General features: G+C 39.5%; 1 protein-coding gene across 1 annotated transcript in view; it reads right to left on the minus strand.

The window, feature by feature from the left end:
- Positions 1 to 6506: 6506 nt before the first annotated feature.
- Positions 6507 to 21297, minus strand: part of LMBR1 (limb development membrane protein 1) — a 72751-nt gene continuing 57960 nt past the window's right edge. The window contains exons 10-17 of the mRNA XM_065629115.1: positions 21055 to 21135; positions 20000 to 20076; positions 19697 to 19774; positions 18745 to 18818; positions 18429 to 18519; positions 16938 to 17004; positions 12515 to 12676; positions 6507 to 9910 (exon numbers count right to left, since the gene is read on the minus strand). Of these exons, the coding sequence (XP_065485187.1) occupies positions 9828 to 9910; positions 12515 to 12676; positions 16938 to 17004; positions 18429 to 18519; positions 18745 to 18818; positions 19697 to 19774; positions 20000 to 20076; positions 21055 to 21135 (713 nt within the window). The 3' untranslated portion in view covers positions 6507 to 9827. The remainder of the gene's footprint in view (positions 9911 to 12514; positions 12677 to 16937; positions 17005 to 18428; positions 18520 to 18744; positions 18819 to 19696; positions 19775 to 19999; positions 20077 to 21054; positions 21136 to 21297) is intronic.

The raw sequence follows: 21297 nt of genomic DNA on the forward strand, positions 1-21297 counted from the left end.
GGGTGCTCTTGCTTCCCTTTTATATTCAGTTTCACCTTTGGTCTTCCAGCATTTTTATTCTTCCTCCCTCTGTCACTCCCACCTTCCTCTGTTTTCATTTCCCTTTCCCAAAGGTGAGCCAGCGTTGTTTCAGGCCTTGTGCTCGCTCAGCAGTACCCACTGCCACCCCTCACCTGGGTTTTTACACCTGATTTATTGCAGCACACGTTCCCACTCACAAGGGCTGATACTGCTGCAACTGGTACTTGTAGCAAGAAACACTTTTTTTTTCCCCTTTTCCTTCAGCCACATTTACTAACTAGAACCCTGGCTGCTGCTTCTGCTTGAACAGCTCTGACCAGCTCAAGAGAGCTGTGGGTAGATAGAAGTGGCCCTCAAAGATGCAGGATCATTTCAGAGACAACCATGGAACCAGTAAGCACTGACTACTTTCAAGAGAAATAAAACTTGATTATAACTTTCCAGCGATGCATTGCTGAAACTAAGGTCACCACAGATAATTTATAAGAAAAGCATGAGCACATAAAGACAGAAGTCAGAAGCTAAAACAAAATGAAGTAGGAACACATCAAGCTAACATGAAAATTAATTTTGCATTAAAAAAGCAATAACTTAAACTATACAAGGGATAGAGAGCTTCCAAATAACGCTGACAAGATCAAATGGTGTCATGCATCAAGTGAGGCAGAGTCCACAACACCAGAGCTGGGAGTGCGAAGGGCTGTATTATGTTAGAGAATCATTAGACATGAGTGTTTGGCAGCTCAGTTGCAGACAGACTCTGTTTTGGGGCCGGCAGCACCTGGGCTGCAGGGCCGTCCATGAGAACCCGAGGAGAACGTGTGACACTGAAGGACTAGGAATGGATAAATCATCTTGAAACCGGAAAGGAGGGAAGAAACCCTGGGAAGTTCCAGACATTGGTTTCACTTCATTTCCCAAAAAAAACCAAAACAAAACCACTGGTGCAAATTACTTTAAAAGAATCAGTATTTGACATGGAATTTGCCACAAAGGAAATCATATCAAGCCTTTTCTTTTCTGTAACAGGATACAGTCCTGCAGAAAACATAGTGTCACAAAAAATAGAAGTGCAAAATAGACAGATAGAAATAACTCCATGTACGAGGCGACTTGCATCTTATCCATGTAGCAATATAGAGACTTTCTGTAGAAAGACAGCCAGAAATATATTTGAGAACACAAGTTCAGTATGAATGAATGATGTTGCAAAAAAAGACCACCAAAAAAAAAAGTACTGAAGGCATGATGTGCTGTGAAGCCTCAAGCTTGGAGGTTTGTGTCCAGTTCTGAGCTCTGCAGTTCTAGAAACACACAAGGGTCCCCTCAGGCAGCAGAAAGGATGAGCAGAGCCCTGTGGGAAAGAGCTGAGGGGATGGGGGTCACTGCTCATGGAGAAGATAAAGGGAAATGTGACCTTTCAGGTGTAGGAAATGCTGGTGCAAGCAGAGACATCATAGAACAGTTAGGATTGGAAGGGACCTCCAAAGCTCATCCAGTGCCACCCCTGCCATGAGCAGGGACATCTTCACCAGCTCAGGTTGCTCAGAGCCCCGTCCAGCCTGGCCTGGGATGTCTCCAGGGATGGGGCATCCACCACCTCTTGGGAGAACCTGCACTGGTGTTTCACTAACCCCACTGTAAGAAATTTCTTCCTCAATTTCCTGTGATTGGCATTTGAGAACCAAATGAAAGCTCAGTGTGGCAAGGGTTGTTCACATGTGACATTTAGGAACCCTTGCGCAATTAGACACTGGCATGTAGCCCCTGGAGACAGCCCAGCAATGGCACCACAGAGAGACCCTACCAGGCTGGTGGGATCCCAGATGTGCTTCATCCCCTGCAGCTGGATGGATGCGACAGCTCCAGGTCTCTTCCAGACACACGACTCCTGAACTTCAGAAATGGCCTAAGATCTCCCGTGAAACGGAAAGTCTGAAACTTTTTAAGTTACGAATCATTTAGGAAACACATTGGTCAGTTTTTTAACATATAAGAATTGCCCTTCAGTCCAGCTATTAAGCTATTGGAAATGACTTCTGCATTGCATAAGCAACATACTCTTGTATAAATCAACCCCACTTGCCTCGAGGGTTCACATTCATGGTGCACTTGTCTTAAACACAGAACTGCAACACCGCTGAATGTGCAGGAGTCTCCATCATGTACCATACAGCGCGTATTTTAAAAACCCGATCGCTTGAGAATCTGAAATGCATGTTAAACTGGGGGGAGGAAGGAAAATGAGAGGAATGCAACCATTCACACCAGCTGCTGACAGGATAATTTAGAATGCCACAGATTTTTTTTTCGTTGCTTAAAATAAAGAAGCAAAATCCCACTATGAATCACACTTTAACTTTATTGAAAACACAGGAAAAAAAAATCTTCCTATAAAACATTCAGTGTAACATTTAAAACAAATGAAAAAAGACACTACCACTGCTTTTCGCAAGAAAAAAGCAAACAAACAAACACACACCACCAACCTGGCTAAGGTAGCAAGTATTTTCATATAGTTTTGTAACACAGCAAAGTATCCACAACGGAGAACATCATATAACCTATTTCTGACAACCTAAAATAAACCAGGAAGGGTTTGCTGGGGAAAATGTACACAGAAAATTGTACTGAATTAAGTAACACTCAAAGCATAATTTTTCAGCTCTATTTTACCTTGGTCCAAAATACAACCATGCAAAAGAAACATCAGTTGCCCAAGACTGGAGTTTACAAAACACAACCCGGACCGGGGGGTGGAATCGCTGGTTCCACCCCACATCTCCCAGCCTCACATCCAGGTCAGATTGTGCACAATTTTTTCATTTACTTTTTTTTTTTTTTTTTTTTTGGTAAACTAAAATCTTAACCACTAACACTGCAGTGAAAAACCTGGAAAGTGTCCGTCAGAAAACACCTGCTGCTGTTCTTACAGTGCCAGCAGCCGCCATGGAAACGCTGGTTCTGAACTGGAGTTTTATTGTCGCATCACCCCAGTCCATTGTAGCTGACACCAGTGGTACTCTTGCGGTATTTTCAGTCTCCTCAGTGTGAATTTCACAGACAAAGCTTTGTGAAAACAACAGCCCTGCGTGTTTTCTAGGTAGGGAACACGGGGTTGGGTTCCAAACCGCACAAGAAAGGAAATCCAGCCGTACTTTTTCTGTACCTGTGCTTCACACACTGTAAGATTTCAAATCCATGACCCAAATGTATCTTCATTTTCTGTCCCTTCATATTAAAGTAATAATCGTTAGGCCAAATAAGACAAAAATACTTTGAAATCTATCTTTAAAAAAATTATAGTGGCTCAACTTTGCTGTGTTATATAAAGCCAGGGAGGAGAGTTACCTACACAGATTGAGTTAAACTAATTATGGCCCAGGCTGGAAAATCTTATGGTTACAGGGAAAACAGAAGTCACACACCAGTTAATTTTCTTCTTAAGTCTTAAAACCCCTCCATTATATTCATAACACAGGTACCACCATCACACCGCTTATCTGAACAATTATTTTACATGGAGAGGAAGGTCCAAAATAAGCTCGTAACACATGAAATACAGAAGGTGCAGAAAACACACACGGAGCCTTTACCTTGGCACCATGCAGAGTTTGAGTTTGATCAGAATATCAGTTACGTGCTGCCAACCCACCAGAACGATGCGTCTCTTGATCCCCAAGGCAGCGGGACACATTGAGGGTTGTGCTCTTACTCTACAACTTGCAAAGAAGATACTGAAGTGTGGTCCAGCAGTAGATCAGCTACTCTGGAGTAAGCGCCATCAGCACGGCCTCACATGCCCCTGCAGTGCTGGTCCAGCTCTGGTTCCTCAGCACAGGACACACATGGACCTGCTGGAGAGGGGCCGGAGGAGCCACAGAAATGATCCGAGGCTGGAACAGCTCTGCTGGGAGGACAGGCTGAGAGAGCTGGGGTGTTCAGCTGGAGAAGAGAAGCTCCGGGGAGACCCCGTTGTGGCCTTTCAGTGCTTAAAAGGGGCCTGTAAGAAAGATGGGGACAGACTTTTTAGCTTGGCCTGTTGTGATAGGACAAGGGGTGATTGTTTTAAACTAAAAGAGGGGAGATTCAGGCTGGACATGAGGAAGAAATTTCTTGCACTGAGGGTGGTGAAACACTGGCCCAGGTTGCCCAGAGAGGTGGTGGATGCCCCATCCCTGGAGACATCCCAGGCCAGGCTGGACGGGGCTCTGAGCAACCTGAGCTGGTGCAGATGTCCCTGCTCATGGCAGGGGTGGCACTGGGGGAGCTTGGGAGGTCCCTTCCAACCTGTCCTGCTTTTATTAACCCGAACTGTTCTATGACTCTACGATAAACTGGCTGAACAAGCACGTTACTCTCTCAGTGAGGAACAGGCTGGTGGCCTCACAGTACTGAAAGTTAAAAGCACGTGTCTATGCGATGACTAAAGCTTTTCCATCTCTCTCTGAATTCAAACCTACATGAGCTCTTGGCAATTTGTCAGAGGACCCACTGTAATGACAGGACTGTTTTCATGGAATCTAGTGGTAAAAATCAGATCCAGTGCAAATGAATGAATAAATATTAACATCTTCAAAATGGAAGAACATTTCTAACTAGGGAATGAATATCTCTGTATGTTGATTGGAAAAGAAAATATATTACAATCAAAACAAGTGCCCTGCTACATATATCTGTGCAATCACTGAATACAAGAAGAATGCAAAATAAAAGTGCTGCTCATGAAAGGAGCTTCATCCCATGATGCTGAATATCGAACATATGTACTAGGGGCGGGAAGGGGAAGCAACAGCCACACTTGGGGTTAAGATACAACAAACATTTAGAAGCTGTATCCCAAAGTGCTCATGTAGGTACAAGTCTGATACCTAAAGTCTTTAAGAACTGGGATTTCCTAATTTCTATGATTATGTGAGGCCTTCAGACATACGCAGCTTTTAAATAGCTTGGATTTCAATATGTTAGGATTGCCAACACTTACAGCACATTTCCAACACTATCCCTTTGTTTGGAGTATATATCTAAAAAAAACTATGAGAAATAAACTGGAAAAGTTGCTTGGAAAAACATGGTCATTGATACAGAACTAGCATTCTGTATTTTAAAATTGCTCTTTTAAAGATCAGAGTACATGTAAAAGAACAGGATTTAGCTATCTTCCTGTATTGGGTATCTCTAAACCGCAGATCCTAGTCCACTGAGCATACGGCTCAGTCGCTGTACGAACACCTGTGGAGCCCATCCCGCTTCTGGAGGAGGGGGAAAAGAAAGGAAAATAACCTAGAACGTTCTTAGAACATTCAAGGAAAGTCAGATGCGTGAAGCAGCCAATTGCTCTTTGTTTCTACCTTATTCTTTCTATTTCAGACTGTAAGTTCTTTAAGAACTGCTGACGGCACAGCAGCAGGAATGGGCGACCGCCCCAAGGAGCAGCAGCTGCCACAGAGACATGGGGCAGGAGGGGGCTGGTGGGACAGGCGAGGGCACTCGTCACTCCGGTGGCACATGAGGCTCTGCAGAGGGATCTGGACCAGCTGGATAGTTGGGCTAAAGCCAATTGTATGAGGTTCAACAAGGCCAAGTGCTGGGTCCTGCACTTGGGTCACAACAACCCCAGGCAGCGCTACAGGCTCGGGAAAGAGTGGCTGGAAAGTGCCTGGCAGAGAGGGATCTGGGGGTGTTGACTGACAGCGGCTGAACATGAGCCAGCAGTGTGCCCAGGTGGCCAAAAAGGCCAACAGCATCCTGGCTCGTATCAGGAATAGTGTGGCCAGCAGGACCAGGGCAGTGACCGTCACCTTGTGCCAGACACTGGTGAGACCCCACCTTGAATCCCGTGTTCAGTTTTGGGCCCCTCACTGCAGGAAAGCCCTTGAGGTGCTGGAGCGAGTTGAGAGAAGGGAACAGAGCTGGGGAAGGAGCTGGAGCACAAGTGTGATGAGAGCGGCTGAGGGAGCTGGGGGTTCACCCTGGAGAACAGGAGCTGAGGGGAGACCTTCTGATCTCTGAACTGCCTGAAAGGAGCTTGGAGCGTGGAGGGGGTTGGTCTCTTCTCCCAAGGAACAAGCAATAGGATGAGAGGAAATGGCCTCAAGTTGCAGCAGGGAAGGTTCAGATTGGATACTGGGAAAAATGTCTTCCTAGAAAAGGTTGTCAGGCATTGGAACAGGCTGCCCAGGGCAGTGGTGGAGTCACCATCCCTGGAGGGGTTTAAAAGATGTGCAGATGAGGTTCTTAGGGACATGGTTTAGTGCCAGAGTCAGGTTATGGTTGGACTTGATGATCTTGGGGGTCTCTTCCAACCCAAATGATTCCATGATTTGCCAGGTGATGCGCTGGAGGGAACATCACGTCCCCCTGCAGCTCCTGCTACATGTCCATGCCTGCCAGCACACGAGCTCCCAGCTGCAGAGGCTCAGCACTGGCACACGGCTGCACCCCTGTGGTACCTGAGGTGGCACTTCGGAACCAGACGAGGAAAACAATTTGTCAAATCCTTTAATTTCTATGACACTGTAAAACAGTCAACAGGGTAAAAGGTATCGGAGCAACAGGGCCAAAGATAAACATCACATTACAGACAGTAAACAAAACTTCCTATGAATGCAAAAACTGTTACCTGTACAGTAACTAATACGATTATCTTTTAGCTTAAAGTGATAATTATGTGCGCTTTACACTTCAAAAGCCCAAAACACTACAGTTCTGCCACTGCATCTAATATTGTGCTATCAACACAGAATAAAGCCAGGAGACTGCTAACTCAAAACACTCAGTTTACACCTATTTTTTGGTCTTGTGTGGTATCTAGTCGAAGATGGAAGCATTTATGTGCTTTTTGCCTCATAAGAAGTGAGGCAGATGTTAATGTTACTAAGATCAGCTGTATATACCTTGAAGGTATAGACCACCTGACTCTACATGAGTCAAAATACTAGGAATGTGTCATCAGCATCCATTAATGAATTACCAGTTGCTTGTATTTAAGTGACCATATGCTTCTGTGAAAAGTATATAGTGACCTGTATCTTACACACTATATCTGAAAGTAGCGCTGTATCTCTAAAGGAGTTTTGCATAAGCAAGTCATTTTCAAGGCCAAAGGCATATTTTAATGTGGACAGTGTCACAGTATCAGCAGCTCATTTTAAAACAAAACACTGTCAGGAGTTGCGCAGGGTAGTTCTGAACGTCTCATCCACCACGGAAACCACGCAGCATCTTCACCATCTCTGTGCTGCTGTGTAAAATCGTGGCTAACACAGCCTTGACCCGCACATCTCCGGCCGCAGAATCCAGCAGATGGGGTGGACCAGCCGAGGCTGCAACATCTTTGAAAGATTTTTATAGTCTGGCCTGAAACTTGTGTGCTTATCAGCAGGAACTGCCTCTGCTCAGTTTAAGGAATTACTCAACTCGCTTTCAGAAACCCCATCTGAATTATAATCCCACTTTTTTCTATGTTCTTGGGTCACCAACGCCAGGACAAGCGTCTCTCCAAACCCTCAAGCAGTCTAACTACTGAGAAAAGCATGAAGAGCAAGACCTACACTGGTTCACACTCCCTAGATTTATTCCTTAAATTCATTTATTCAGTTTCACAGAGTGTATTTAAATAACTGTCTTAAGGTTGTACCAGAATACTTTAACCAAGCTAACTAGCCTCACACACCACAATTCACCAGCCCCATTAAGACATGAGGACAGTTTTGGTCACAATCACTTGCATGGACAAGTGGATACATTTCAGTTATTTTTAACTATAATCCTAATAGATAAGGCTACGAGTTCTGAGAATACCCAAATGACATCCCTAATAATAAATCTCCCAACATTTTAAATGTAAACACATTTTAAACCAACTTTTAATTACAGTTCCCTGTTCTTGGTTGCAGAACTTCGACTTGGATAAAGATCTGTCACTAAAACATCTGCATTAAACTCGAACAACAGAAAAGATGCTTGTAAATCTTAGTGAAATCAAGTGATTTTACTTTAAATCTTCCAAGACTCAGCACAACACATCAATAGTCAGTTTAATAGGCCTTGAATTTATACTAATCATACACACAAAAAAGTAACTCTTTAGTATCATATTTACTACAGTAGTATTTACATTATGCCCCAGTTCAAGTCAGAAAAGGCAGCCTGCAAAAAAAAAAAAAAAAAAGGAGAAATCCTCTTTTTTTTTTTTAAACACTCCAGGGGTAAGGAAAAAAAAAATAAGGAAAAAGAGGCTCACATTCACACCCGCAGCAATAAGTTCTACAGCGCAGAGCAGCTGTCTCAGGAGAACGGCCAACAAGGTTTATCTTGTTTCAGAACCACACTGGAGAGCCGGTTGTCACCACTTGATCACATAAAACCCTGAACTCCAGACAGACCTGCTCGTTTTACAGAAACAGGAACCGAACAGGAACGTTATCTGAGTTGCTACATGGTGGGCACACACTGACCATGTCCCCATCCCAATCTGTTTGCAGATCAGTGTGGCAGAGCAGGACAAAAATGCAACCAGATTCTGAATACTTACTTGGAGTTTGGTTGGTGGCTTTTTTCTTTACTCTAAAGGATTCCTAAGGCTGCAGTAATTCTAAAAAAAGGGACGTTACAACCCACCAGTGCCATCCTGAATCTAAGGCCTCTCTGAGCAGTTCAACTGTAACACCACAGAAATTCATCCTACCAAGACTCAACACAAAAGCCTGACTTACCAAACCACCTATGTCAGCTCTATAAGCTTAGAATTTCATTTATGATATCTACACATATAGGTCTATATACATGCTCTTGTGTACATTAAAAAAACAGGCTAGTGAAAGATACTGGATTATGCCACGGAACAGAAATCCTCATAACTATAGTATAAATTCAGAGAAATAATTTACTTCAAATTAAAGAAGACTGTAAAAAAACTGCAATTGCAGCCTCCTAGGCCTGTGCTACTTGCATTGATTACAAGTACAGCTTATACACAGTAGTTCATAAAGAATTTTACAGGGATGTACTTGGTAGGTAAGTGACCTCCGCGGCACAATAGCTTACAGAACCGTAAGAGCTGTGACAGGGGGTCTACGCAGCTTTTTACAAAGCATACTAGGCTCAGATTGAACACTGAAGTTAATCTTCATCTTGCACTTTATTTGATAAGACATTGTCTGGCTACCAGTAAAGCGACTGGCACTTATAGCTCAGAACAAAGCTGAAAACGCTGCCCTTCCAGGAAAGCTTCGGGACATTAGATGGTGAACAGCCCACCGAATCCAGCAGGAAAGAAATTGTGAGCCGTACCAGTTCCCTTCATTTTTAACGTGTTCTTAGTTGGAACTGTTTATCTCCTGTCAAGGATTCCTACTCCAGGTAGTTTACATTCCCAGCATGGGTCATTTGGGGCTTCAAGAGTATCTTTTTTCTTTTTTTATTTTTTAAACCAAGTCCCAAAGTTATTCTTTACAGCTGTGTCTGTATAACACAGGAGGTACTGTGCATTCAAACAGTGGTGGGTTTATATCTAAAGATGTGAGACAGTCAAAGAAAAAGGAATGCATTATTCTCTTCAGCTTCCAGTCTTCAAGGCACCTCCTGCATCAACTTACTGCGAAATGAACCAGTAGACCAGAAGTTCGCTGGAAAGAGAAGAATCCGATATACTTAACTTCCACAGAAGCACACAGCATGGAAAAAATGAGACAAGGTTGGACCCAAATTATCAACAAATAAAATCAATATAAAACTGCTGATGAGATGACGGGAATGCCATGAGGTTGATGTTTTCAGCTCTGTTGATCGCAGGTGATTGTTCATCACAGTGTTTTCTGGTGCCCATTTGCAGACGGCTTTGTCTCCGAGTCTCTTGGATTGTTCGACAGATGAAGTTTATCTAATCCTGCAAAACATTACACAACAAGGGAAAACACTGAGATTCTCCCATGTTTTGTGCATATAGGTATTCAAAAAAACCAGATACAAACCAAATTCTACTTTGTGATTAAGGACTTTGAATTGGCTGAAGACCAGAACTGACGTTCTAGCTCAGGTAAGAATTGCTGCTGGGAAATTCTCTCAGTTGTGTTTTAAGTGAGAAAAGTCCATTATAATGGACAGGGATGGAAGCGAGAGAAGCTGAACTTACCATCACTTAAATCACAGACTTAGATGGTAAGAACTGAGAAAGACTCACAAACCCTTTACTCTGTCAGCCTACAAAGACAAAAATGATTACCCAAAATATTTCTTTTAAACTACAGCATCTTTCTCAAAAGCATCCACTGCTGATCTTAAGCTCACTGGTGATGACCACATCACCTCTCTATACTGCCTAATAATACTTTTAGGCCTACATTATTACTAATTTATCTTCATTTCCAGCCATTTGTTCTTATTGCATGCATTATGAGTGCTAATTAAAGTCTCCTACCCTGCCACAGGCAAGTAGTCGAACTCTTTATTTTGGGGGGTGAGGTGGGGAAAGATGGTAAATTGAATAATATTTTATTGACAAGAGGCACAATGTCAGCCCTTCCTTGCTTGCTACAACTTCTCTCTGAAGTCTCCTATCAATTCTCTAAAATTAAGGATCAAAAAATGGAAAGAGCTTCTTATTCATTTAGTGTAGAGGAAATTGACTGTATTACTGAAGCGCCATGACATATCCAGTTAAATTTCTTTGATCACTGGAATTCCAAAACTGATTGCACTACTAAAAAAAACCAAAATCTACTCAATATTGTATTATTAAGTCCCGGTATTACATGAATTCCTTTGGTCACAGGCCTGCAGCAGGAATTTACCTTCCACTCTTTAACTATGCTGCTCCACCAGCCTCTAACTCTGTGTCACTGTTTTCAGCACAGGGAAGAAATAAACACACAAATTTTGGTTCTCATCCTGTAAATTCCACGTGACATTTTTTAACAGACACTGTTTGTTACATGTAGCATGGAAAACAAACCCCGTTTGTGTCAGGGATTTATAACTGCCTGATTGTGTCAAATGCAAACCTCTTACCAATTACTGTTTCTCCATTTTGATCACAGTATTTACACCAAAAAAAACCCCCACACAATTTGTAACAGCAAGGCCAAACAAATCCCTAAAAAATCCACTAGAACAATGCCATCCAATGACCATTATCCTCCTATGCCTGCAAGTTTGTTAATCTGCTTTCAACACCATTTTTATTAAACACCATTTAATAAAGTGCCATGAATTATGAAGATAAATCTTTTAGATCATTTAAGACAGAAACTTTAAAGTTTCAGCAGACCTGTTGCTATAAGCCCATGGTGACTGATGGTCTTTCCTTCAGAGCTCTACAACAGCCATTACATTATACAAAATAATCCCTTTACAGTCAAAACAGTTGCACACCAAAAAAAATAGGATTATGCAAGTCAACTAAAAGAGACAAATCAAGGTCTTCTCATAAAATGACCTTAAAGCTGGGTGATGATAACAAATACATCATGCTCACACCATCTATCTGTCTCAATCAATAATGGAACTTTTCTGAAAATATCTTCAGCATAAAAATCAATGGACAGTTTTACACACCCCTGGCCCACTAACCTGTTCCCTTGGAGCTTCAAAACTCATAAAACCCACCACAGAACGGCTTGTTTTAATCCTACACTACCAGTGATTTTCTATTTCCTTTTTTCAGAGGTCTGATTTTAACTTAATTGGCAACAGTAGTGCTTGGATTTCATTTACCAGGGTCACAACTCTGGAAAACATTAATTGGTAACAACTAACCCAAGTTCCTTTTAGACACTACAAACTGAATCCACAGTGACAAATAAACACTGACGTTTCACCATTAGTCCTCTCAGTTTAAGCAAATACTACTGTAGGGTTCTAAAGAGGTAGGAGCTTCATTAAATAGTAAAGATGTAGTAACAACGCAATTACTAAATATGTACATTTTATCCTCTTAGTATCAAATATGTTTTCAAGCCTTTCTTCTACAGCCGAGAAACCTGAATGCACAATTGGAGCAAAATTTTGATTATATCACGTAGAGGTTTTACTTATGCTACATATTCTGTACAAAGACTTTATGAACATGCAGAGCTCAAAAGAAAGCATCACAACAAAGCAGTTCAGGCTTCCACTAGACTATTTTCAGGGAACTAATAGGTTACTTAGAACAAAAAGAAAAAAGTCAACCCACACACAAGTTGAAGATTTATTTTGGAATAATTTCTCAGTAGCAATGAGAATGTTTCTGTGCTCTCTAAAGGCTGAAAAAAAAAAATCTAACTGCAGATCAATAAGTTCACAGATGTATCATTAAGATCAACATTGTACTTTAGCTCCTGACTCTTAAAAAAGAAAATAACATCAAGCAATGCATTCTCACCTTAACTTAGAGAAATTTCCACCAAAAAAAATTTCTGTAAGTTGTAACAGAACTTTTAACAGTAGCACATCAAGGTATCAACACTAAAGAAATGTTCAAGCACAAACTGAATTTTCAGTGCTATTTTACCTAATGCCTTCAGGAGCTCTTCTCGCACAGCAGATGTGAACTTTCTGACCAGACACAACGTTGTCATGATAGCAAAGAGCAGGTTGTAAGATAACACAATATAGAAGTTTCCCAGCCAGTTAAACCTTCCAAAGTCTCCAAGCAGATCAAATCTGGTGATTCCTGTTAAAATTGCATTTTAGATTTACACCAAAATCTTGATTACATCTTCTAACACACACAGAAATTCCATTCTATTACTTTCGACATATGGAAGAAAAATTCCTTTAAATAACACACAAGACACGTGGTTGAACACAAGACAATGTTCAAGATCTTTTGCCCCTTCATTGACCACTATAAAACTGTAAGACACCCTTATCGAAATGTTTTAGTTTCCCAGTAAAATGTTTGAATAATGTTAAAGTAAATTGTTTATTCTAGAAAGGAATTCTGCTTTTATAATTTCAGTAAGTAACCAGGAAAAAAAATCAGTATTCGTATGAAAACTGCAAGAAATCTGCATTTCTACAAAATCCTTAACTATGCCAGAAAAGGCTGAAATGCACTGTGCAGTTTCTTAAAAGCCTTTCCACAAGCACCACTACAACTTACAGCAAACACTAAGCCTTTGTAAGTATTTTTTTTAGAGCCGCTGCTTTCGAAACCAAAGTTTAAGGACATCTTTCAAGCAGCAGTTTCTCTCCTGGATCTACCCACCAGCACAGAACACTTGCACAGAAGGAGAAGATTTTGGGTGAAAGATGGTGCTGACAGGTCCTCACCAACACTCGTCTCTATGCTGATGGAAGGCTACTCAATCCCTAACACTATATCAGCAAAGTTTTTCCAAAGGGTGGAAGCGTCTCCAAGCTAGATGGTCATCCCAGGAGGCAGAAGAAGAACCAGAGGTTGTTCCTCTGCCAGGTCTCCACCAAGAACTGCACTGAATAAAGGGCAAAATATTGAGATGATACCCAAATGACAGTTGTCTGGATTGCTGAGCCATTAAATTCCCAAAAAACCTTGTGGCACAGATGATGTCGTTGTGACGTGCGCAGTTGAGGAGATCAACAGTATGAAGGAAGTTTAGCTCACCCCAGAGCTCAAATGGCAGCAGCAAACTATTAATACTATTAAAACTATTAATATGCAATCAGAAAATAACCCTGGCTCTGAAGTTCCTGGAAGCAAGTTTTCTACCATCTTATTTTAAATAGGTTTGGGGGCTTTTAAGAATTGTGACTTCAGCAGTGATAATAAATGAAGAAAGGCAGAATAAAGGGTCAGTCAAGGGGAAACCTGGTACTTGCAAACCTCCCTGTACCTGGATCTCCAAGGCTCACAGCCAGCTGCCTCAATGCTAAAAGGTACACACGCTTCTTGTACGCAGCAGTCAATTAAAAAAAAGAGAATCAAATTTAGTATGTAAGAAAATCATGTCAAAATTAAGAAAATTAAAAGGAGAACTGTCAGATAAAGCAAGAAAAAAAATACTGAAGCTAATGAAAATAGCAAGAGAGGCAGGGCAGAATATCATGAAAGCACAGAAGGTTTTAGCACAGGATTGAATCAGCCAGTAAACAGATGAAGGATCATAAACACCAGTTGCTTTCACACTTGAAGCCAAACAGTGTCCTTCAGAATATTTTCAAAGGAGCAGAGAGTGGTTTAGTCAGACTGCAGGGATACATGAAAATCAAGAAAGTTGATTTTGAACATATAGGCTTCCAGGCACTTAAAAGAAAAACAAAACAGGTAGAGCACCGAGTGAAGCATTGTCTGGAAAAGCAAAAATGCTCCTTGACAAAAGCAGGTTCAGAAGAGTCACCAGCAATGGAACAGGTGTTACGGGGACAAACAAAAACAAAGCCTGACATTTCTGTCAGAGAAGGTGGGAAAAAATATTGTCTACAAGTTACATTCATTTGCCCCTTACAAATAAAAAAGTCACTGCTCATCAGAAAAAAAAAATCTGACACAGTATCATTTTATAAGATTGTAGGTGAAAAGCATTAAAAAGCTTTTGGAGACTTTTTCTTACAGAAGTCTCTACTCATCCATAGAAACAAAATCCCAAGACTGCAATTTGAAAGACAACTCGGTAACTGAACAGAAAGCTGCATCTCTCGTGGACACAAATATAGATCCCATAACGTTGGTGACAACTTACCAAATAAAATACTAAAGAATTGTTCAGTTGAAAAAAAATAAATACTGTGTTACTATACTATATGAATACTGCATATACTAATAAGTTCTAACTCCCTATTTACTTAGCCATAATAAGAGAAGAATTCTAGGAGTACGTTTGTACACTAGAAAATTCAATTTTGTTTGCAATTCCTTGTTTCTGTATTCCTGGCTATTAAGTGCTCTGTTCCCGATTTGTTTCACAGTGGTCAGCAATGTGGTGCTGGTGGGAAACTTCTTCCAGGAAGGAACATTAAAAGGCTGAAAAGTTCTGGAGAAGACGAGTTAACTGATTTTAGTAAAATAACTTATTTTAGTCAAAACTTTCTTGGAGTTCTCACAGAATGATACATTAGAGACATCCACCACCTACATATTTAATGAGAATGCTAAGAAAAAAAAAATTCTCATATTTCCATTTTGAAACTTGAAAAGGGTCAGTACATGCATTAGGTAACTTTTGCTTTTTTACCTTTCCCATAATGATAAAGTCTTGTCTCTTCTGTATAGCCTAGAAACTTGCCTTTTTAATAAAGCAAAAAGACTATGAACCTGCTTAACATATTTATTTCTTTTCATCTATTCAGTGCCACAGGGCAGGAGCATGTAGTGTAACACATGTCGATATTTTTGCAAAGCGCCACATGACTCACTGTACTCCAATGCACTCTGTTAATCCTGTTTGGACAGCTGTGACTGTGCATTTGTTGGCTGTGCGTTAATTGTTCCATCTTTTTTCTTCTTTTATTTATCTCTATGGCAAACTATTCAGGAATTCCATTTGTTAGTCCTTTATTTTAAAATGAGTTTTACCATTAATCTGTTTCCTATGAGATAACAATGCACCCAGCATGTGTACTTATTACCACAGAATCCGTTCATTATCAACTGTTAATCTCATATCGTTAACAATGATTTTTTTATTTTTAAACAAATGATGAATGCAGTAACTTAGTGGTCAAAATACTAATGTGAAAATTCTATTCTAAACCACTAATTTTTCAACTTAACATCTTGCTCTAAGTGCTAGAACTGCTTTACTCCTTATATCTTTATCATACTGACTATATTTTAAAACTGCACTACTTTAAATACTTGAATTATTCTTTTGCATTTTTTGCTGAGGTTTTACAACAAGTTTTTAAAACATGAGCTCTAGAATGTGTATTTTAAGACTTAACCCCTCAAAATGCATTACAGGGTTTTTTATTTGTTATAGATATGATCTAGTAGATCTGATAAAACCTCTCATCTGTAGATATACCCAGCACAAAAATATACAGTAGAGTTTATTGGAAAATATTAACTACTCTTGATTTGACAGTATCCTGGTTGAAAAGAAAATCAGCTACAGAGCTATTGGGTACAACATCACTGGTCTGTGGGCCTGAGCTTAAACTCTTAAGCTTGTACTTAAGACCCATGCAGCCCAAGGTGAAAATTTTTGGTTTATGCTGTTTAATGTTCCCAAGGAAATTCACATTTGCCACAAGTATTCTGGGCTAAATATATAACCTTGCAATCTAACTTCAAGAATTCAAGCTGAAGATTACCTCATTAAACAAAGATACAAAACGTTTTTCCAACTGGTTAAAATAATTTTTCTACTTCAAATGCTACTGCGAGTTCTTAACAATAAAATCAGAACTTTGAGTTCTACTATGCTAGAAACCAATTTTTCATATTTGAAAACTAAAGTAACAAAGAATGCAAGCAGGTTACATTAGGGAAGACAGAAGTAGCCCGGTATCATTGCCGACAAAGATGCTTAAAAAAATAAAGAGTCATTAACTGGTTTTAAAAAAGCCATTTGCCCTCAATTTTATCTCAAATTTTGTACCTGAAATCCCCAAATGTATTTTTTTTCCCCACAAAAACCGAGCACTGTGACTTCAAAGTGAATGAAACTATTTTATACTGCCCTGAACAAGCAGTCTCCATATCTATTCTCACCATCTCCTGTTTTAAGAAGTTTAAAATCTGACCTGTGTTCTTAAAATAACATTCTCTAGAAAATGCTCAGCATCTTTTTTTTTTTTTTAGAACGGATGTTCTGCAGTTCATGTATTTAGAATGTATGTTCAACAGTTCACGTGGGTGTAGAAAAGAAGGCCCAACACACATGGCATTTCTATTGAAAGTGACAGCAAATTACATACATGCTATGAAGGGTACAGCTACAGGCTGATTTTTTTTTTTAACTCAATTAAACATCCTTTATTACGATGCTGTACATTTCCATTTCACTTACCCAGTGTCCTTGACATCACTGGCAAAGCAGAGCTCAGCACCAAGATTGAGACACAGTTTCCAATGATCTGTTTGAAAATGACAAACAGCATTTAAATTATATGATTGTGGAAGAAAAATAAAAGAAAAACAATGGTCAAGATGAAAAAGAGTGCCTGGAAGTTACATTCTTCAAACTGAAGGTAAAGCAATTTACGATAACATATTGTTAGTCTCGCTTACTTCTGTCATGCTTCTCTATACAGTGTTATACAAGATGAAGATGATCCAAGAGGAGAGTTAAAAAATATGCAATCATTTGCTTTTAATCAGCGTTACGTATGCTTAGATTCAAAATTCAAAACTACCACATTGCAAAGCGTCAACTGTTTACTTAATTCCTGCCAACTTTTAATAAAGAATCATTCCATGGGCCCCAAAGAGACGACTGATATATCAGCTTAAGCTATGTATGTAACTGCTTGCAGGATTAGCATTATTTAAAAAATTACAAAGAGCTTCCTTTCAATTGAACGCCTGTTGACTACTTTAAATAGTAGAAAAAATTCACAGCTGTTAAGATTTTATTCTAGTTTTTGTGAAGCCTTTATAAAGAGTAATTGAAACTTTCTCTCACAAGGGATCATTTTCTTCAGCTCAAATTCTACATATTTCAAAAGAAAATAAACAGAAAACTTCTTAAAAGTAGGTAGATATTTGTGCAATCCGTATTTATTTCTATGCTATTCTTGGTGTACTGCAAACAAACAACAGAAAACATTAAGAACATTACAACTCTGAACTACCTACTTACTATAACCATTGTATGTGTTTACCTACTTTCTCACTTCCAGCAATTTATGGTAAAAACATCTTTAGCCATTACTTTAAAAAAAAGCCACACAATGAAACATTGAAAAAATTACATTCAACATCTGTTCCTTGGGTACTGATCACGTCCCCTTGTCAGCTGTGGGAATCCTTTGCCACAAACCTTAGTGTGTTCCTGCACATTAGGTAACAGCATTTGTTATTCTGAAGTCAAAGTCGAATTAGCCTCAGACTGCAAAATGTTGCTGAATAGACCTCCTCAGTCTTAGTTTAATTATTCAAATTTGAATTACTTTGTCTGTATTACTTCTAGGGACCAAGTTCTTCAGATTTCAAACCGGCTCCCTGAAGTACAGTTACCACAATCCCAGTTACTCATTAGCAATAGGTTTCCTTTGAAAAAAGTTCTTTCACTGGCTTTTCTATAGCTAGTTAACAAGCTCTACTATTCCCAGCTTTTCACAAGTGAATGGATGCCATCCAAACCAAACAGAGCACATCCTTTTTCCCACTCATTCAGCATTTTGAAAGTCTTCCAGTTTGTGTTTACGCAGCAGCGTACAAACAAATACCGATCACTGCAAATGAGCCATTCAGGGCAATTACTGACTCAAAGAGCCAGTTTGTCTTGGGTGGCAAGAAATTAAGGAGGGGGCCATGGCCACCACAGACTTTGCCTCACCTTTGTCATAGTTGTGTCATCCTTCCTGGGAGTGAAATTTTCAAAAAAACGAAGACTATAGAAGCCGACGACAGAGGATACCATCAGATAGCTGTGAGAATCAAGGAAAAAGGAACCTCCGAGGAATACAAGTTTCACTCAAGTTCTCAAGTCTTAAGAACTAAAGAAAAAAAAACCACCAAAACCACTTTGAGTGCTTGAGAAGGACTGACCCGTCTCTTTCTTCTTTCCAGGCAAGTGTCTTAGTAAATTACCACTGTCCCAGAAAACTCGACAGAATACTTGTTAACAGACAGAATTTTTAAAGAAAGGATACAAAATCAAAATTATTTCAATTGCTGCTCCCACAAAACCAAAGGTGGACAGGGAAGCATTTCCTATTCCAGGCCCCTACAAAAAGAAAAAATATACTTTACGTAATTTAAGAAGATACATGCGCATGTTCATAAAATTAACTTCTAGCAGGACCAAAAAAATAACATCTTACATGAAATACAGCCCTCTCTCAGTTCAGAATTTAAGGGACATTCTGATGGGCTGACCTGCAAGTCTCCCATCCCGTGCAAGTGCATCAGGCAGCTTTCAAACATGAGTGACACGCGTTACTAAGACGATCTAATGATTCACACTTCGTAGACACTGCATCTACCCATCGTGCTGCATGTTACACTCAATTACTTTGGAAACCAAAATAAGATGTCTCAAAACCAAACACTTTGGTTGTTCACAGTACCACAGGCAGAGCGGCCACCACCGCTAAACACCTTTTCCAGCTGTGCCAGCTCACGCACAGCTGCACGCAGAGGAAGGCAACACTGAGTTAATAAAACCCTCCTCATCATTAAACACTCTTCTGCTCAATCTGCGATTCTTTAATTTCTTGAAGTATTTTTATCATAAAAGGGAAAAAAAAAATCATGTTTTGTAAAAGGAACACAAACACAAGACAGGCTTTCCATATTTGTTTTTGACATAGTTTCTTAAGTGGAACATTTCTAGACCGTATAAAAGCAGATAAGTAAAATGCAAACTCCAAATTACTGATTTACTCTGCTGAATCACTGCATCTTCATAAAGATTCTGGACTACTTTTATTAAGAACTTGCAATAAATGTTCATGTGTGCACAAGACTGAAACCTAGAAGGTTGAGGGTCATTAGTTTCAGTGTTAAAGCAAAAGTCCTCACTTGCACTTTTGTAAGATCTCCAAAGCGTTACAGTTATAAAAGTTATAAAAATTATAAAATCATAAGAGAAGGTTACTTTACCCCTGATCCCTTTGGCATTGCAGTCTCATCAACCAAGAGGTAAAGAATGTTGAGAGCAACTAAGAGGACTGAGATGGACTATAAAGAAGTAGAAACAGTCTCGTTATTTAAAAGTATCCCACACTTTAAAAGTGTATACATCTATCCTTAGATTCCATAATGTTATTTTAAAATAGTCAAGCAAAAAATATCAAGTTTGCTGCTTAAACACACACCACTCAAAAATTTTAAAACTATTTCCCCAAATGACCACGTAATTCTTTATACTTTTTGTTGGGAAGGGGGGAAAACAAAAATTCTTACCGTCCCAATCAGTAGCAATATCATAACAGCTGGATAAACTAAATTCCTTTCCCAAGCAGAAGCTTTTTTCCGCCGTTCTGTTCAGAAGAGAAAAACAGCAGCTTAATACCATAGGTCACCTCAGAATAAAACAAAGTATAAATCATTCAGATATCGATAAGCTCTTGTTATAACTATAGGTAACAAAAGTGATCTTGTCTTGAACCAGAACCAACCAGTTCATAGAAATATCCACCCTGAACAGCTGTACAAAGTGGTTCCAAAAATATGAAACCTCTTCAGAAAAAGTTTGGGGAGACATGCAGAAGCAGATTTTTCTTGTTTGTTTACAGGCCTGTTTCATCATAACATTTTTTCCCTGGCATACAGCAGTTCTGCAAAGTTTAAAACATAATGAATTTTAAAATAAGCTGTATACGTGTATGCTTTAGTAAGACCTAAAGGGACAGAAGGGAACTGCAAATATTTAAACAGTATTTTCCTCTTATAAAGCAGGAAAGGTAAGACTAACTCATTGGACATCTAGTATGTCTAAAAAGAAAACGTAACGCATTTTTCTTACCAGTTTGAGTTTTGCACATATCACACTGATATATGCAACATCCTACAAGCTTTTGAATAAGTAGGTAGATGTCTGTTGAGCAGCTGCCATTATCAAAAGTATCGCTTGCCAGTTTTAAAAGACAAACCAGCTAAGAATTATTCTACCGTTCTTAAAAATAATTTGACTTTTATAGAAATAATTCAAAAAACAGAGAAAAGTAATGTCTTAGATTATCCCAATGCCAGGATGTCAAGAGTGTTACAATTTCTCTAAAATTATGTTAAAAATAAGATCCAAATCAGACTCCCTACTTAAATTTTTTAGAGGGGCACAACGATCCCATGTGATGCATTTATAGCAACTATGACACTTTGAAAGGACTGCAAATGCATAAGTTTGGTTCAGAACACAACTGGAATTAATCAAGTGACTGCTACAAGCTAAACACAGCACCTTAAGGTCACTTACTATACCACAATCCACATGAAACAGCAGGAAAAAAAAAAATTACCTAAATTAGTTTTCTTGCTTTTCACTTTTTCAAGCTCCCGTTCCAACTCTGCTGTCTGGTATTCCACTGTGGAAGATATACCTATAAAACAGAAGACAGTGTTTTCTTTTGGATGAGAATAACTATAGTACTGTAAGACACAGTGCGACGATTCAGATTTAGGAAGCGTCACATTCACACTTCTGGGTTTAAACTGCAGGTTTGTTTTTGAGACTCTTTACTTCTTCTCAAAAAAAAAAAAAA

This window comes from Caloenas nicobarica, chromosome 2, assembly GCF_036013445.1.
Source record: "Caloenas nicobarica isolate bCalNic1 chromosome 2, bCalNic1.hap1, whole genome shotgun sequence".
Taxonomy (NCBI): domain Eukaryota; kingdom Metazoa; phylum Chordata; class Aves; order Columbiformes; family Columbidae; genus Caloenas; species Caloenas nicobarica.